Source organism: Macrobrachium nipponense, chromosome 11 (genome assembly GCF_015104395.2).
Source record: "Macrobrachium nipponense isolate FS-2020 chromosome 11, ASM1510439v2, whole genome shotgun sequence".
Taxonomy (NCBI): Eukaryota; Metazoa; Arthropoda; class Malacostraca; order Decapoda; family Palaemonidae; genus Macrobrachium; species Macrobrachium nipponense.
Window position 1 is genome coordinate 59,235,374 of NC_061087.1, and position 19,934 is coordinate 59,255,307.

The 19,934-nt window shown below is 38.4% G+C and overlaps 1 protein-coding gene across 1 annotated transcript in view; it reads left to right on the forward strand.

Annotated features, from left to right (window-relative positions):
- Positions 1–19,934, forward strand: part of LOC135206233 (pyruvate dehydrogenase E1 component subunit beta, mitochondrial-like) — a gene marked incomplete in the record, with an annotated part of 150,109 nt that overhangs the window by 70,419 nt on the left and 59,756 nt on the right. The window contains 2 exon segments of the mRNA XM_064237602.1: positions 14,024–14,131; positions 14,312–14,419. Coding sequence (XP_064093672.1) covers positions 14,024–14,131; positions 14,312–14,419 — 216 coding nt within the window.

Consider the following 19,934-nt stretch of genomic DNA (forward strand, 5'->3'; position numbering starts at 1 on the left):
CGTCTTCTTAGACGACGACGACGTCTTTGTCAAGGATTTCACTGCTTGACCCCTTGACTTGGTCTAACTGAAGCGTCAGGAGGAGTATATAATTCGTCACCCGTAAAGCCTTGGAAGGATGGAGAGGTTGCAGGAGTAGAAGAAACAGTTGCACCCAAGGGTATCCCTTGGGTGTCCACCTTACCTACCTATACCAACAGGTCGTCTACACCTACCATAGGTTCCACATTAATATCCAACGTCGCGACTACCGAGGAGATGTCCTGGCCTTGGTCAGTCAATGAGGCAGCCAGCTGTTGCTGGATGAAGGCGATAGTCGGGGCCGCCTCTACTGGATCGACGTATCCTGTCGCCTTGCCTCCGGGGAAGATTAGTACCCCGCCACCCTTTTCTCCAGGATGTAGGGCATACCCTTGGCGGCGTTCTTCCCGAAACCGCCGACCCAGGCCCGCAGGGTTGCCAGTGCGGTATCCCTCACGGCCGGCGCCTGGAAGAGAGGGTATTGATTAGATTTAAGAATAACTTAAAACTAAAGCTAACTTAAAGCATAACTTAAAATTATAGGGGCTATAAGGCCCCTTGAATTCACCTTAAGTTAGAGTGATTGATGTAAAACTTAAGCACTAAAACATATGAGGACCAGCTACCGGAGATGGATACTTACCCCGTCTAACAGCTGGCTCACCAGATCGTAACATATGGTACACGTCTCATGGTACCAGACCTGGATGTCCCCGTGCGGAGTCGCGCATGGAGCATGGGGACCGGCAAACTTCGTGTCCACATGGGTCCTGAAGTGTGGCGGCCGCATCCGGATGCTCACAGTTGGTGGTCTGTAAGTGGAAAGACCACATGAGTATCTTAAAGAATATCACTTACGAGGCTAAAAAAAAGGACAGAAGAACTCCGTTGCATGCCGGAGCTCGGAAAAAATTTGGGCATAGCCCCTCCCTTAATCGCCTGAATAGGCTATAAACCCCGGAGGTATCCGGTGAAACATGAAGGGAGGGGGAATGGTTTAAGGTACTTAAGATAAACTTAATAGTTTAACATAATAGATCTTAAACCTAAAAGCTCGAACGTACCGGACTAAGTCCAGTGCGTGGCGGAGTGTATAACTCAGTGAAACGGAGAGGTTAGAAGGGACCGACTGATGTTTCCGGTCCACCCCGTGGGGGTAGACTAGCACCTTTACCGCTGGATGCCAGGTCTCCGGTGGTAAAGGAGCCCTAGTAAGGTGGGAAAGAGCAGCAAGGGGCATACAGACTCGGGCTAGTAACGGAGCGACGGAGTAGCAATGGAGGGGGGGAAAGGCCAGTCCCCCCCACCTTACCATCCGACCGGACCGAGAAGCCGGAGAGGTCGAGTCCAGTCTGGGTCTGTCCCGTCCCTCTACCCCCTCCGCTTGGGGGAGAGAGGGAGGCAGGCTCGGGTTATGCTTGAGCGAGCATGGGCAGGCCTAGCCACCCCCCCCCCGACCCTATGGAAGAGCGGGAGGGGGGGCAAGGTGACTGGACAGGCGCCTGGCTGCCTCGTGATCACTTAGTGACCACGGGGCGATAAGAACAACAACTAAGCCTAGAAACAAAACCAACTGATCAGAGAGATGCTATCGGGAAGCAACCGAGCTGAAAAGCGGTAACATAAAGGCCCAATGGCCATGACCTAGGCTAAGCGAGCCAGAACGGCCTAACTAACCTAACAATATCACATAAATATACAAATGAATAATAAAATGAAAGAAAGAAAACAAAATAGTAGGAGAAAAAATCCAGGAGTGTACGACTACCCGAAGGCAAGTCTACCACTCAAAAGCTAGTCGAGCGGCCGATACTAAGAGCCGTGGCTAGGGTCTGGATGGAAGAGCCTACATAAGGTAAAAGACATGCATGCTGACAAAACCGTGTAGACCTTACCCTAAACAAAAGCAGATAATAAAAATAGAGCGTACAAAAGCCAGGGGAAGTTCTGGGTATGGGCGACCAGAACGGACCCACCACGAGGCAGAGCATGCTGCCCATGCTTCCGACCTAGAGACCGTATTTATACCTAAAAAACGGCAAAAATACGTGCTCAGGGCCGGTAAAAAAAACCCAATTAGCAATAAACACTGAGGTAACTTTTTAACTTAGCTGCTGCGATGGCTGCACGCTCCATGGTAATAAAATCCAAAGGAAAGGGCACAAAAACACAGAGAAGAAAATGGCACGTGTGTATCGTGTGCGCTAACTGAAAAGGATGGCCACCAGAGGCGCAGCAGTCGGCAGCATGGGATGGAGTAGTAGTAGTATGGTGCTGCCCACTCTGTGGGTCGGCTCTCCTCTTGGGGGATTTTGTAGTGGGAGAATTCTATTGGCATTTGGCTCGTGGTAGTGGTCTCACTCGCCATAGTGTTCATACCGCACTCTCTGAGGGTGAGGCGAGTCAGTTATACTGACCTTTTCTTTATTTATTTATTCTCTGGTATGTGTTAGTACATTTACCCTAGAAATAATAGATTAAAGGATATTTCGCGCAGCGACACGAGCTGAGCCCAGAAATATCAAAGTGAACGAAGTCGCAAAGTCGATTCTATGTCACAAACCCATAACAATGCAGTGTATGTATGATAATTCTAAACTATATTCACCTACCAAAAATAACGATGATATTTTGTATTGAAAATTAATGTTACGTATATTCAAACATTATTACTACGTAGCCATGAATAGTACTATAAAAATTTCGAAAGATAATCTTGCTGGTGAACGCTACCATAATTTGATTTTCATATACGTACGTACATTTTGTCAGCTGGCTGGCCTCGCATAGATAAAATTGATTTCACTGATATGGAATTACTCCACGAATAGCCTTTTTATTATGAAGATATGACGATAATATATAAGGTAAAAAATGCTTTTATGTATTTCGTTTACGCTTCGTCGCCAATAACAAACAGCAATACTTACGATAATCTATGACAAATAGCGTTTGTATGACTTCATTGTTCAGAGAAGTTATATACGAATACTGCCAAAATAATAATGAAGTTCGAATTAATTTTAGCATTAATGTTATTACTACTGTAATTACACTACCATACTATTAAAATTTCTAAAAGTTTATCAAAACAAAAATGTCGCTTTGAACGCAACCGTATACATAAACCATTTTCGTACGTAAAGGAATATGCTTACATTTGTGGCTGGCCACTCCGACGATAAGTTGAGTGCAATGATGTGGTTTAATTATTCTTCGAATAGGCTATTTATTACGAATGATATGACTATAATATATATGGTAAGAATGGTTTTATTACCTTTATTGTCAGTTAATATCATAATGTGAATGTTTGTGTACTGGTGGTTATCGCACTGCAACTACGCTTAGCCTACCAATGAACGTCTACATAAACCTTGAATAGGCTATTTATTTCGAAGATAGGACAATAATATATTAGGTGAGAATGGTTTTATTACCTTTATTGTCAGTTAATATCATTATATGAGTCTTTAAATGAATGTTGGTAGTTATCGGACCACGGCCGAGGGTTAGCCTACCGAAAAACATCGCATACGCAACACAACAAACCCGTGATGCAGCGATTCATACCAGTGATGTAACATGAGAAACGGTCCAAGAAAAAACCCGTGATTAACTGGATCCGTGAATACTGATCCGTGAATAAGCGATGCCCCACTGTATAATTGTATTCAAATCGCGCTGTGAGCAAAACGGTGAAAGCTAAAGAGTTAATTTTTTTCGTTGTATTGTACACTAAATTGCGATCATTTTGGTATATAACACATTGTAAAACGATCAAAGCAACACAGAGAAAATATTATCACAAAATAATGCATGAATTTGTAACGCTTGGACATAAAAAAATGTTTTTTTAAAAAATTCACCATAAATCGAAATATTGTTCTAGAGACTTCCAATTTGTTTCAAAATGAAGATAAATGATTGAATATTACTATCCTGTAAGAGTTTTAGCTTACAATTGCAGTTTTCGACCATTTCGGACAAGTTAAAGTTGATAGATTGTCAATTTTTTACATATTTTTTTTATATGCAAATATTTAAAAAATGAGAAAAGTTGTAACCTTCAATTATTTTTTGTTGTATTCTACATGAAATTACGCACATTTTCATATATAAAACTCTGTGAAATGCCTAATATGAAATGGAGCAAATATTACGAGAATGCGACGTACGCATTTTGGAGCTTTGCGGAAAGTTTTTTTCGAAAATTCACTATAAATCTAAATATTGTGCTAGAGACTTTGAATTTGTCTCAAAATGAAGATAAATGACTGAATATTACTAGACTGTAAGAGTTTCAGCTTACAATTGCATTTTTCAACCATTTCGGTAGAGTCAAATTTGACCGAACGTGGTTTTTTTTTCTATTTATCGTGATTTATATGCAAATATTTTGAAAATGAGAAAAGCTACAACCTTCAATTATTTATTGTTGTATTCTACATGAAATTGCACACATTTTCATATATAAAACTTTATGTAACGGCTAATTTAAAATGGTGCAAACATTACGACAATCAGACAAAAAAATTTCAGATTTTTTCGGAAGAGTTACCGTGCGGACATAAGGAAAATGTTTTTTTTTTCATAAATTCACCATAAATCGAAATATTGTGCTAGAGACTTCCAATTTGTTGCAAAATGAAGGTAAATGATTGAATATTACTAGAATGTAAGAGTTTAGTTGACCATTTCGGTCGAGTCAAAGTTGACCGAAGGTCTAAATTTTGGGCACTTATCGTTATTTATATGAAAATATTTCAAAACTGATAAAAGCTACAACCATGGATTGTTTTTTGTTGTATTCTACATGAAATTGCACTCATTTCCATATTCTACATGAAATTGTGCTCATTTCCATATATAAAACTTTATGTAACAGCTAATGTAAAATGGTGCAAACATTACGACAATCGGACGAAAAAATTTATTATTTTTTTTGGAAGAGTTATCGAGCGGTTTTTTCATAAATTCACCATAAATCGAAATATTTTGCTAGTGACTTCCAATTTGTTTCAAAATAAAGGTAAATGATTGAATATTACTAGAATATAAGAGTTTTGGCTTACAATTGTGTTTTTCGACCATTTTGGTAGAGTCAAAGTTGACCGAAGGTTGAAATTTTGGCACTTATCATTATTTGTATAAAAATATTTCAAAACTGATGAAAGCTACAACCATGAGTTGTTTTTAGTTGTATTCTACATGAAATTGCGCACATTTTCATATATAATACTCCATGTAACGCCTAATATAAAATGGTACAAAAATTATGTCAAAGTGACGAAATAATTTCTGAGATGTGTCACTGATGTTTTTTAGTGCGAGAAAAAAAAAAATTTGCGCTTGCGTGCCTAGGTAACGATTGTAAACAAAACAACGCCTTGATCCGTGAGCTCCCAGCATCCCCCAAGGCGCGTGATTCAAAAGTTTTCGCCTGGTAGACCTAAAAGTATTTTTCCGCGAATTTTAAAAAACTTTTTATATCGGCGTACCATACGTCCAATCGTCACCCAACAGACAATTTATGTGGACGTATAATACGTCCAATCGGTGTTTAAGGGTTAATTGACGTAAAATACGTCGACTCAAAAAGGTTTTTTTAAATATTCGCGGAAAAATAGTAATAGGCCTACTCGGAGAAAAATTTTGAATCAAGCGTCTTGAGGGATGCTGGGACTTCATGGATCAAGCTGTTGTTTTGTTTACAAGCGTTACCCAGGTGTGCATGCGCGAATTTCTTTATTCTCGCATTAAAAAGCATCAGCGACACATCTCAGAAATTATTTCATCACTTTGTCGTAATTTTTGCACCGTTTTATATTAGCCGTTACATAGTTTTATATATGAAAATGTGTGCAATTTCATGTAGAATACAACAAAAAACAACCCATGGTTGTAGCTTTTATCAGTTTTGAAATATTTTCATATAAATCACGATAAGTGCCAAAATTTCAACCTTCGGTCAACTTTGACTCGACTGAAATGGTCGAAAAACGCAATCATAAGCTAAAACTTTTACATTCTAGTAATATTAAATCATTTACCTTCATTTTGCCGCAAATTGGAAGTCTCTAGCAAAATATTTCGATTCATGGTGAATTTGTGAAAAAACTTTATCCTTACGTCTGCGCGGTAACTCTGCCGAAAAAATAAGAAATTCTTTCGTCAGATTGTCGGAATGTTTGCACCGTTTTATATTAGCTGTTACATAAAGTTTTATATATAAAAATATGCGCAATTTCATGTAGAATACAACTAAAAACACCCCATGGTTGTAGCTTTTATCAGTTTTGAAATATTTTAATATAAATCACGATTAGTGCCAAAATTTCAACCTTCGGTCAACTTTGACTTGACCGAAATGGTAAAAAAACGGAAATGTAAGCTAAAACTCTTACATTCAAGTAATATTAAATCATTTACCTTCATTTTGCAACAAATTGGAAGTCTCTTAACACAATATTTCGATTTATGGTTAATATTTGAAAAAACTTTTTCGTTACGTCCGCGCAGTAACCCTGCCGAAAAAATAAGAAATACTTTCGTCAGTTTGTCGTGTTTGTCGTAATGTTTGCACCATTTTATATTAGCCGTTACATAAAGTTTTATAATATGAAAATGTGTGCAATTTCATGTAGAATGCAACTAAAAACAACCCATGGTGGTAACTTTTGTCAGTTTTGAAATATTTTCATATAAATGACGATAAGTGCCAAAATTTCAACCTTCGGTCAACTCTGACTCAACCGATATGGTCAAAAAACGCAATTGTAAGCTAAAACTTTTACATTCTAGTGATATTCAATCATTTACCTTCATTTTGCAACAAATTGGAAGTCTCTAGCACAATATTTCGCGTGGTAACTGCTGAAAAAAATCAGAAATTCTTTCGTCATTATATATATGAAAATATGTGCAATTTAATGTAGAATACAACAAATAATAACTCATGGTTGTAGCTTTTATCAGTTTTGAAATATTTTCATATAAAGCATGATAAATAGAAAAATTCGACCTTTGTTCAACTTTGACTCGACCGAAATGGTCGAAAACTGCAATTGTCAGCTATAACACTTACAGTCTAGTAGTATTCAATCAATGACCTTCATTTTGCATCAAATGGGAAGTCTCTAGCACAATATTTTGATTTATGGTGAATTTTTGAAAACAATTTTTTTTTTTATGTCCGCAGGTTACGAATTCATGCATGATATTGTGATAATATTTTCTCTGTGTTACTTTGATTGTTTTACAATTTGCTATATACCTAAATCCTCGCAATTTAGTGTACAATACAACGAAAAAAGAATTAACTCATTAGCTTTAACCGTTTTGCTCACAGCGTGATTTGTATACAATTATATATGAAATTTGTTTTCACGCTGTCATATATTCCAATATTCATATATGATAATGATATTTTTTTCATTTCTGATGGTTGCATACTAAACTTCAGGCAATGACAAAAAAAGGAACCAAAAATGAACTCTTAATCTTAAAAACTGTGATTTTTTGAAAAAAAACTTTTCCACTCCGGCGTTCACTCCCTAACCCCGCCGGCATACAGGAGACACTTTCAGAAATACCGGCTCGGCGTTTAAGGGTTAATATTATTGTTATTATTATTATTATTATTATTATTATTATTATTATTATTATTATTATTATTATTATTATTATTATTATTATTTGAAAGTATTAAAACCATATGGTACATGTACTATAAAAATTCTTGAGTCTCAGTAAATGAGGAGAGAGAGAGAGAAGAGAGAGAGAGAGAGAGAAGAGAGAGAGAGAGAGAGAGAGAGAGAGCGAGAGAGAGAGAGAGAGAGAGAGAGAGAGAGAGAGAGAGAGAGAGAGAGAGAGAGAAATTGCATGAACACTTGGTGGCAACACAACAGCTCCTCCTCCTCCGGTCCCATTACTTGATATATTTAACAGCTTTAGTACCTGGAGTTAGAGAGAGAAGACTGGGATTTCCTTCATTCTTACATAATTTTTCAAATTTATAAACTAAAACTTTACTAATTTACATTAGTATTTTCTTTAATGAATTGATATTATTGCTGTATACTTTAATATTATTATTTGAAAATAGTAAATCATTTATTTATCATACAAAAAAAAGCATACATCTCTGTAAGAGACACAGAGAGAGAGAGAGAGAGAGAGAGAGAGAGAGGAGAGAGAGAGAGAGAGAGAGAATTACTATTTTTATTATGTGATATCATTTAATCTTGTTAAACTTACTAATACAGTATTAACCCTCTTGCGCCGAAGCGGTAAAAAAAAAATTGTCTCCCGTGTGCCGGAGGTGTTTCAGAGTGAGCGCGGAAGCGGAAAAAATATTTTTTTCAAAAAATCACAGCGCGCTTAGTTTTCAAGATTAAGAGTTCATTTTTGGCTCCATTTTTTATCATTGGCTGAAGTTTAGTGTGCAACCATCAGAAATGAAAAAAAATATCATCATATATAAATAATGCGATATATGATAGCGCAAAAACAAAATTTCATATATAATTGTATTCAAATCGCGCTGTGCGCAAAACGGTTAAAGGTAACAAGTTACTTTTTTCATTGTAATGTACACTAAATTGCAATCATTTTGGTATCTAACACATTGTAAAATGATAAAAGCAACACAGAGAAAATATTATCACAAAATAATGCATGAATTCGTAACGCTGCGGACGTAAACAAATATTTTTGTCAAAAATTCACTATAAATCTAAATATTGTCCTAGAGACTCCAATTTCTTTCAAAAATGAAGACAAATGATTGAATATTACTATACTGTAAGAGTATTAGCTTACAATTGCAGTTTTCGACCATATCTGGTGAGTTAAAGTTGACCGAATGTCGAATTTTTTTATATATATATTTTTTATATGCAATTATTTCGGAAATAAGAAAAGCTACAACCTTCAAATATTTTTCGTTTTATTCTACATGAAATTGCACACATTTTCATATATAAGACTCTATGAAATGCCTAATATGAAACGGAGCAAATATTCCGAGAATGGGACGTACGCATTTCGGAGATTTGTGGCGGAGAATCCGCGCGCGCAGAGAAGGAAAGATTTTTTTTTTAAATTCACCATAAATCTAAATATTTTGCTAGAGACTTCCAATTTGTTTCAAGATGAAGATAAATGACTGAATATTACTAGACTCTAAGAGTTTTAGCTTACAATTGCGTTTGTTTTTCGACCATGTTCGTAGAGTCAAAGTTGACCGAACGTGGTTTTTTTTCTATTTATCGTGATTTATATGCAAATATTTCAAAATGAGAAAAGCTACAACCTTCAATATTTTTTGTTTTTTGTATTCTATATAAAATTGTGCACATTTTCATATATAAAATTTTATGTAACGGCTAATTTAAAATGGTGCAAACATTACCACAATCGCACATATGATTTTTTCGGAAGAGTTACCGCGCGGACGTAAAGAAAATGTTATTTTTTTCATAAATTTACCATAAATTGAAATATTGTGCTAGAGACTTCCAATTTGTTGCAAAATGAAGGTAAATGCTTGAATATTACTAGAATATAAGCATTTTAGCTTACAATTGCGTTTTTCGACCATTTCGGTAGAGTCAAAGTTGACTGAAGGTTGAAATTTTGGGCAATTATCGTTATTTATATGAAAATATCTCAAAACTGATAAAAGCTACAACCATGGGTTGTTTTTAGTTGTATTGTGCATGAAATTGCGCACATTTCCATATATAAAACTTTATATAACGGCTAATTTTACAAATGTGCAAACATTACCACACTCACATGTATGATTTTTTTCAGTAGAGTTACCGTGCGGAAAAAGTTTTTTCATAAATTCACCATAAATCGAAATATTGTGCTAGAGACTTCCAATTAGTTGCAAAATTAAGGTAAATGATTGACTATTACTAAAATATAAGAGTTTTAGCTTACAATTGCGTTTTTCGACCATTTCCGTAGAGTCAAAGTTGACCAAAGGTTGAAATTTTGGCAATTATCGTTATTTATATGAAAATATCTCAAAACTGATAAAAGCTACAATCATGAGTATTTTATTGTTGTATTCTACATAAAAATGCGCACATTTTCATATATAATACTTCATGTAACGGCTAATTTACAATGGTACAAAAATTATGTCAAAGTGACGAAATAATTTCCGAGATGTGTCACAGATACTTTTTAGTGCGGCAAGAAAGAAATTCGTGCTTGCGCGCCTGCGTAACGATTGTAAACAAAACAACACCTTGATCTGTGAACTCCCAGCATCCCCCAAGGTGCGTGATTCAAAAGTTTTAGGCTGGTAGGCCTATAAGTATTTTTCCGCAAATTTAAAAAAAAAACTTTTGTATGTCCACGTAAAATACGTCCAGTCGGCGTAAGAGGGTTAATCAGTATTAATATTTGAAAATTAGTAAATAATTTTTCTACCATAAAAATGTATTTAGTCATGAAAATAACAAAAAATACAGTAATTGGTGATTATTTTCGCCAGAAAAATCCTGCGAATAAGCAAATCCCCCACAAATAATGAGTAGACATGGCCCGTAGAGAAATCCGCAAATCAGTGAGTCCGCAAATCTGGAGAACGCGAGTACGGGGGTTCCACTGTACGTATATCCAGAGCTAAATAGTGGGAACTGAGGTAGAATCATCAACTACCCAATAATGTTTGGTCCTGAGAGATAACAGATTGAAAGCTCAAGAGTGGAATTATTCGGCAGGTCTAGTCTAGGCCATTGATTCCATGGCAGTCTGGTTCTGGGGATAGGACTCTCAGCATTTGCTCTGGTTTGCCTGGTTTGGTTTACACTTGGCCCACTATAATTGTTGTGCCATCCTCTTTGGGGTAGGGTGGTGGGTAGAAATTTGGTAGTCAGCTCTCACTGGGAAATTGATGAGAAATGATGTGAAATACAGTCAGACCTTGGGTTTCATATGTCATGGTTTTTGTACAATTTGGTTTTCGTTGACTTTTTCTTATGAAATTTTGACTTGCGGTTTTGTACATATCCTTGGATTTTGTGCACCCAGAAAAGCTCCTTCCAGGTACTAGGCCCCGTACTGAGCAAACAAATGAAAGCATCCTATGTTCTCTCTGACCCATCATGCCTTTGCATTTAATGTTTTTTGTGTGCTTTTATTTGAGTGCCACTGCTAAATAAGCCATCATGGGTCCAAAGAAAGTTTCAAGTGGCAGCCCTTCTGTGAAAAAAGTGAGAAATGCTATAGAATTTAAGAAAGAACTCTTAGCAAAGTGTTAGAGGCAATAATTTGTGAAAAGGCAAGAATGTTGCATGTTACAGCAAAATTAGCACAAAACACAACAAACAAGTGTGGTGATGTGGACTAAGAGCGCGGAGATCCTTGTTCAGCAAGAAACAAAGTCAGAATGGGTCATGAGTGGGCATTGGATAGAGTGTTTCCGAGTGTACGAAAACCAAGGAAATATATGATAACCGAGACAAAATTTAGAAAAAAAAAGTCTGCAAAAACTGAAAACTATGAAAAGAGAGGTGTACGAAGACCGAGGTTTGACTGTACTGGGTAATTATAACAAGCTATTGGAACGGACCCCTGCCAATAACCGGGCGGCTCCCTGTATTTTAATGAGCCAAAAAATCCACAGTATTACATTTAAGGTGTGTCCTTGTTCATATCTTCATATGCCAAGGAGACAAGAAACGATGCTATGCAGGCTTAGAATTGGACATAGTACATGACTCACTCATGGATTCTTGATGTCCGGTGAAGACCCTCCATTCTGTGATGACTGTACTGTGCCCTTGACTGTTAGATATTTGTTGGTCGAATATCCATTTTAGGATTCTTTGACATAGGTTCCTCTCTTGTGGACAGGACAGCGAAGGACATTTTATCCTTATTGTAATTTTTGGTGAGGATTGTAATATAAAGAAGTTATGTATCTTTGTGAGAAAAGTGGGCTGCCTCAACAAAATTTAGATTGTATACATATAAAGTACATATGTGTATGTATTGATAGTACAGTGGTCCCTTGTATTCGTGGGGGATGCGTACCGGATCCCCCATGAATAGTTAGAACCTGTGAATAGTTGGAACCCCTACAAAAATGCCGAAAACAGCCTATTTTGTTAGTTAAAACTCAAGAAAATCCACTAAAAATTTTTATACTTGTTTTTTTTAATAGTTTTATCACATAAAGTGCATTTTATGATGAAATTGATTAAAAAAACCCAGGAATTTTTGGATATATCTCATAGAAAAATACCACGAATATGCAAAATTTCCGCGAATGTGGGGAAACGTTCCTGAGAGAAATCCGTGAATCCGGAGAATGCAAATAGGGAGGGTCCACTGTACAGTGTTTCCCCGTATTCATGGGGGATGCACAGGGAATGAGTACCAGACCCCAGACCCCCACCCCCTGCTAATAGCTAGAATCCATGAATAGTTGAAACCCATATAAAAATGCTTAAAACTGCCTATTTTGTTAGTTGAAACTCAATAAAAACCCACTAAAAATGTTTATAACCTGTTTTTTTAATAGTATTATCAGAAAAAGTGCATTTTATGATGAAATTGATTAAAAACCAGGAATTTGTAGATATTTCTCATGGTAAAATAATAGCGAATATGCGAAAATCCTGCAAATAGTAATGGGTTATGGTCCATAGAGAAATCAGCGAATGTGTGAGTCCACCAATGTCGAGAATGCGAATACAGGGGGTCCGCTGTACATTCGAACAGATATGATTATATTATATGCATATATGTTTTAAAATATTTGTATATGAAATTCTTTTCAAACTCATTTATTTTTAGTTTCCCATTTAATTTTATTACGGCATCAATAACCGTGTTGTGACACCAGTTTTTTTTAACATAATTGATCAATCAAGAGATCGAGTAGCAACATTGTGCATGAAGTAGAAAGAATTCTAGAATAAAAGTATCTTTTTAAGTTTACAGATGGAAAATTTATGATGCATATAAAATTCTGTACTGTATGCTGCATTTTGCAAATATGTTACTGTAAAATACAAAGAGTGATAGCTAAATTGCAGTGGAAATATCATTTTATGAATGAAAAAGATATGATGAGATGTGTTCAGTGCCTTGAAAATAGCTGAGATCTCAAAGATTGATATGGTTAAGACCTATGGTGAAAAAGGATTAGGAACAATTGTCAAAATAGTAGAGAAGCAAGTATGGTAGAAAAACCTGTGAATGCTAGGAAATCATAGAAAATGGCTTAAGTAGAAGAGCTAGTGTCAATGGGATTTCCTGCAGAAAATGCTAAAGACTTCGAGAGTGGATGGAAATAAGTTTAGGTCTCATTTCATAAAGGGAAAGATGAGATGTAAAAACATTAATCATGATGATGATTCCATTATACCTAAGTTTGTGTACACTGCAAATGTTCACATTTTGGCAGCTTCTCCAAGGTTCTCTGTACTTTTTTCTTACTATTGTTCGAAGATTCACTTGATATGCTATTTTATCTTTATGTATACTATTCCATTTTAATTTGTGTATGTACGTCTGCTACTACTGAATTGACACTTCTCCAGTATTTCTGTTGTTGATGTACTCCATTTTATTTAACCCATTTTACACCACTTATGTTTGAATTTTTTATAGCTATCATCTCCACTACCTTTGTACTCTTTCCTGTCACTGTTCCTCCACTCATTAGGCTTGCCTTCATGAAGTTTTTTTTTTTTTTTTTTTTGTACCAGTCTTATTATTGTAAATATAAACCATTGCCTACACAATGGGACATAAGTATGAGAAACAAGTGTCATGGTTAAAAGAGAATTTTATATTTTAAGCTTTACTTCACTTTTGAGGGATATTGACCTCTTAAGAGAAGTAGATTTTCATGGTAAGCGCTTTGGTAATCTCTTGTATGGAGGTATCTCTCAAGGATCAGATCTGTTCTAAATTATACTTTTTCTGTGTCTGTTGTCAAGTAGTAATTCATAGCTTTTCTATCTTTCAGGGGGGACTCCGACCAGTTTGTGAATTTATGACATTCAACTTTTCAATGCAAGCCATTGATCATGTCATCAATTCTGCATCAAAAACTTTCTACATGTCAGCTGGTTTGGTAATCTTTAAGTGACTTCTTTATTTTCATTAAGATTTGATTTGGTTTAGTCTAGTCAAGCATTATACATATTATGTGAATTACTGTACTATTGTAATTGGAATATTGAATTCTCTTCATTGGAGTAGGTAATACCCTGAGTAAATTTGTTTTTATTCAAGGCAACTTAATGCCTTTCAGATCCATGTTCCTATTGTATTCCGAGGCCCAAATGGAGCTGCTGCTGGAGTAGGAGCTCAGCATTCCCAATGTTTTGGTGCCTGGTACTCCCACTGCCCAGGCCTTAAGGTACATTTTTTTTTTCAAAGGTTTCATTTATATTGTAGTACTTTCTTGGAAAATTTAGCACTTTTATTATTACTATTATTTGTTTTATTACAAACTCATTCATAATTGGCCCTCTCTGTTGCTGCAAAAGGTATGTCAATCTGTTAACAAAAATGAAAGAGCAACAGTCACCCAGTATGATGCGTGCTTGGATAGATCTCCATGGTGTTCATGAGTAGCCAGAAGAATTCTTTGTGTGCCCATGTGTAATGTGAGGCAGACATCACTCAATGGTGTGATGGAAAGCTTTGGAGAATTACAGTCCAGTGAGTGAAGTTTGTATCTTATAGAACTCAAGTGTTCTATCACTTTCGCTCCCTTATTTCCACAAAACTCAATCAGCTCTTTATGTGGAATTTTCCAGTTAAGCACTGCATGATCTACCAATTAAGCAATACTTTATCAGTTAAAAAGATAAATACTTACTTAAATCATTACAGCTTACCATTGTTCCAGTCCTTTCATTCTTTTGTTACTGTAGAATTTCAGTAGTGTGTATTTGGGATGAATCTTACTTATTGGTAAAGATAGCTTACATCTTTGTGCCAGTCAGGTATGGGCAACATTCAGAAAAGTATTCGAAAAGTCTTAACTGGTAGTATTAATTTAAGAATATCAAGTTTTATATAAGTAACTTACCAATTAATTACATTGCTATAAGTTCCTAACTTTCATGGCAGCTTAAAACTCGTAGTAGCACATTACTGTTTTGGAGTAGGCTCTATTGTTTTGGAGTAGGTAACTGACTCCACCCACTTTGGGAAAGCATAGGTACAAACCGGCTAAAGAGCACAATTTGCTCCTGCTTATCAAGTGTACATCGTTTGGGTAGCTTTAATTTTGGTTCTCCGGTTGGATGTTCCCCAGCTTTCAATGAAGTACTCTTTGTAATTAGGTAGTGCTATTTCTTAGCTTAGCTAGATTTTGGATTCTCGATATTGACTCTAGTGGTCATAGTACATATTAGGTATTGCAGCAAAGGCTGCATGACTCGTCTGACTTCTGCCAAGTATGACAACCACACTATAGTTCTGGCAGAGGACAAACTTCTTCTCCTGACCTTAATTGCAAAGAATTTAGGGACTGGGATCAGGGTAAGTGGAAGACTTTACTTTCTCAATTAGCTAGGCTGAAAATATTAAAATAGAGAGGAAGGCACCTGCCAAGTCAGAGATTGCATTCTCCTCATGTACCTATTCTTTCGACTCCTATGACTGCCTTTTCTCCTATTCAAAGCCATTGCCAGTCTAGGTGCCAGGGTTGATAAGGAGTTGGGTTTTTAGTCGATACAGTGTCCCAACTTGGTGTGTCTATTTAGGTGATTATGGATCGTTTTTAAGTGCTAGTGATATTGGTGCAAGTGCCTAGGTCCCTGCCAGACTCCCTTTCCCCAGGAAGGAGGCAAACCAAATGTCTACAGAAGGTTGGTGGGGTTTGCCCACTGGGAGTTGCTTCCTCAACTGACCCTGTGCAGTCCCAGAACTCAGTGGACAGCCGCTGGAAAGGCATCCAGGTAGAAGAGTATACCTTGTCTCTCTGTGGCTCTGATTCTGTGTCGTACGGAAGATGAGGTGAGTGATTTTGCGAGTTTTCCAGGCCATTGAAAAGGCCCGCAGCCCCTGATTTTGCTCCCCCGACTGTGCCTAAGCGTGCCAGAGATATAGACTGCAGCCTGCAACTGCCCTGTAGCCTCGGAGCAGAAAGACATGCTTACGTCTCCCGAGTAATTTTTTTCCTGAAGCGCTCATTTGTGAAGAGTTCCGAGCGCCCAGTGGTGGTTGAGTGTTCAGTGGGTGATCATGCAGTCTTAGTTGAGAGCCCAGGTGGTGGTGCAAGTGTGGTGTTTGTGTCTAAAGTGATCAGATGACAACAGACGGTTGGCTGCCTCCAGGCATTCAGCCGACGTCAAACGTTCAGTAGGCGAGCCTATGGTTGAATGTTCAGTGTCGGTTATATGTGGAGTGGTTGATGAAGGTGTAGTGTGTGGTGCTGGGCGTTCTTCATCGGTTGAGCACCCAAGTGTTGTAGGTATGATAGACCCAGTGTGTATGGAGGCAGTTGAGCGCATAGTACAGTGGGGCATCGCTTAGTCACGGATCAGTAATCACGGAATCAGTTATTCACAGATTTTTTCTTGGACTGCTTCTCATGCTATATTGCTGGTATGAATTGCAGCTTCATGGGTTTGTCCATGTTGTGTATGCGATGTTTATCGGTAGGCTAAGCCTCAGCTGAGGTCCGATAACCACCAACATACATGAAAAGACTCACATTATGATACTAGCTGACAATAAGGGTAGTAATAAAACGATTCTCACTGTATATACTATTGGCATATCTTCATGAAAAATAGCCTACTCAAGGTATATGTATGACGTTCATTGTGCGGAATAGTTATATAGATCTACCAATAAAACCATTCTCATCTTATATATTATAAGCATATCTTCATAATAAATAGCCTATTCAAGGAATTATTCCACATCACTGCACTCAACTTATACTCCGATTGGCCAGCCACAAAATGTAAGCATATAAAGTTACGAACATGTAGTATGTATATGGTTGTGTTCACAGTGACCTTTATTTTTCGGTAACCTTTTAGAAATTTTAATAGTAGTAGTGTAATTACGGTAGTGATAACATTAGGGCTAAAATGAATTCGAACTTCATTATTATTTTGGTAGTATGTATACGTATATAATTTCTCCAGATAATGCAGTCATACAAACAATAATTGTCATAGATTGTTGTATTGTTGTTTGCTGTTGGCGACGAAGCGTAAACGAAATACGTAAAACCATATTTTTAAACATCTAACTTACCTGGTAGTTATATATATAGCTTAAGTCCCTGTGACATCACAGCAGAATTTCAAAACTCGCGACAATCGCCGATTGGGTAGTCAGGTGTACCACCTGTGTGCCCTCTACCCAGGTACCTGGAACCATTCCAACTATTCCTCAGATCTTCCCTGCCGCCGTTTCGGTGAACATTGTGGATTTTCGCTCGCTTTGGCCCGTGTTTTTCGCAATTGGTTTGGTGAAGTACACTTTGGCTTTGGCTTTCGCTTGTTTTGGGATTTGCTTTTTGGATTTTCTTGGTACTGTTTAGATTTTGTTGGTTCGACCCTTGCTCGTCTTGATCTCTCTTTGACTTTTCCAATATATCTGACTCTTCAAGTGTTAGGAGGTGTGTGAGGGGATGTAAGACCCGGCTTCCTAAAGCCGCCTTAGATCCTCACTCCATTTGTGTGAAATGTAGAGGTAAAGTTTGCGAGTTGGATAATTGATGTGATGAATGTGTTGGTTTGGATAATAATGAGTGGATGAATTATGATCCTTATGTACATAAACTTGAAAGAGACAGGATCAGAAGGAGTAAAAGTAGTATGTCTCGTTCTTCTAGGGATAGTTCTGCAGAGAACAGAGCAAAATTGTGGTCAGATGTGAGGGAATTGAAAAGTGCAAGTGCTAGTGCTAAAATCGGTGCAGTGGAGGGTGCGGCTGCTCGGACCTGTTGTGCTCTTAGTCCTAGACCTCTTCCAAGCTCACCAACCCCTGTGAGAAGGAATGTCGACAGACGAAGGGAGGCGAGAGGCTTTAGCTCCCAAGCAATCGTCCCTTCGAGCGTACCTGTTGATGCTTCCCAGGACGCTCACCCTCGCCATTGGAAAGGCGAGGTAAGTGTATGCTCTTCTTCATTGGACGATGCAGCTCCCAAACGGGACTGGCGTCTTAAGTCAAAACCTCTCAAGAGGAAATTTTCCACGACCGAATAGCCTCGTGAGATGACACCTCAGGCTCCAGGTTGCAGTCGTTGGAGCAGTCCGGAGCGATTCTCTTCCGACTCCGAAGGGAGTTCTCCTGCCAAGAGTAGTAAGATGTCGCACAGGCGGCCATCTACTTTGGTAGGAGACAAAGGGAGGTTGGAGGACGTCAGTTCCCCTACCAAAAGCAGTAAGATGTCGCACAGGCGGCCATCTGCTTCGGTAGGAGGCGGAAAGACGTCGGACGCTGTTGGTCCCTCTGTCGAAAGCAGTAAGATGTCGCACAGGCAGCCATCTGCTTCGGTAAGGGGCAAACAGATGTCGGACGCTTATATGCCGTCTGTACATGCTCCTCCTCCTCCTTCAGGTTGGTATTCGTCTCCGGATGGTTCATTGATTGACGTGGAGAGAGAGTCTGATGTTGTTGCTGCTTCTCCTGTCCGGTCTCAGCATGGGGCTCCGGATCTAAATGTAATTCAGGATATGCAGCACAAACTATCTTCCCTCATGAAGGTCTGGCTTCCTGTAAGCAAGAAGAAAATAGCTTGTCATGACGCCGAGCGTCAAGAACATGAATATCACGACGTTGAGCGTCAAGAACATAAACGTCGTGGCGCCGGACGCCAAAGAGCTGAGCGTCAAGAGGATCGTGGCGCCGAGCGTCAAGAACTTGAGCGTCAAGAACATAAACACCATGACGTCGGACGTCAAGAGCCGAGCGTCAAGAACATATACATCATGACGCCGGACGTCTAAGAGCCGACCTTCAAGAGGACCATGACGCCGAGCGTCAAGAGCTTAGACCCCATCAGATCAGGCATCGATAAGTTGCAAGTCAGGACGCCAAGCGTCAGGCTCTTGGGAGTCATGACGCCTAGCGTCGAGAGCTTAAACATCGTAGCTTCGGACGTCAAGAGGTTGGATGTTGTGACATCGGGCGTTAAGAAATCGATATTCATGACGTCGGGAAGCAAGACGTCTCTACTTCCATTCAAGTATATTCGGAAGAAAGGGAATTCGATATCCCCCTTTCTCCTGTGATTCCCTTAGAGGTTGGTTCAGACGAAGAGGATTCGAAGGAACAACATGCTTCATCAGATTTGAAAAGACTTATGAAGGTCTTCAATGAAATTTTCCCAGAGAGCTTTATTCCAGCTGCGCCTCGTTCCCCTCCAGAGTTTACGCTTGGAAAATCTTCTAATAAGACAAACTTTACGAAGAAAATCTTCTAATAAGACAAACTTTGCGAAGGTGGTTTTGTCTCGCTCTTCCAAGAGAGCTCTAAAGGTGATGGGTAACTGGATGCAAACGAAGAAAGAACAAAGGAAGACAGTTTTCTCGTTTCCCCCGGTCAAGTTGGCTTCCAGGTCGAACGTATGGTATGAGACGAGAGAAGCTCTTGGCCTGGGAATTCCTGCTTCGGCACAAGGTGACTTCTCGAGTTTGGTGGATGCATCTCGTCGAACAACTATGAGCAGAACTAAAGTGTTTTGGTCGACTTCAGAATTAGACCACCTCGTCAAAGGAGTGTTCAGAGCTTTTGAGGTTTTTAAATTTCTAGATTGGACCCCGGGAGCCTTGGGGAAAAAGGTGGAGTCTTTTAAGGGCAATGACACGGAAGAGCTTGTTCATATCATGTCGTGCATGGACAAGGCGTTGAGAGACAGGGCTAATGAATTGGCAGCACTCTTCGCTGTGGGGGTCCTG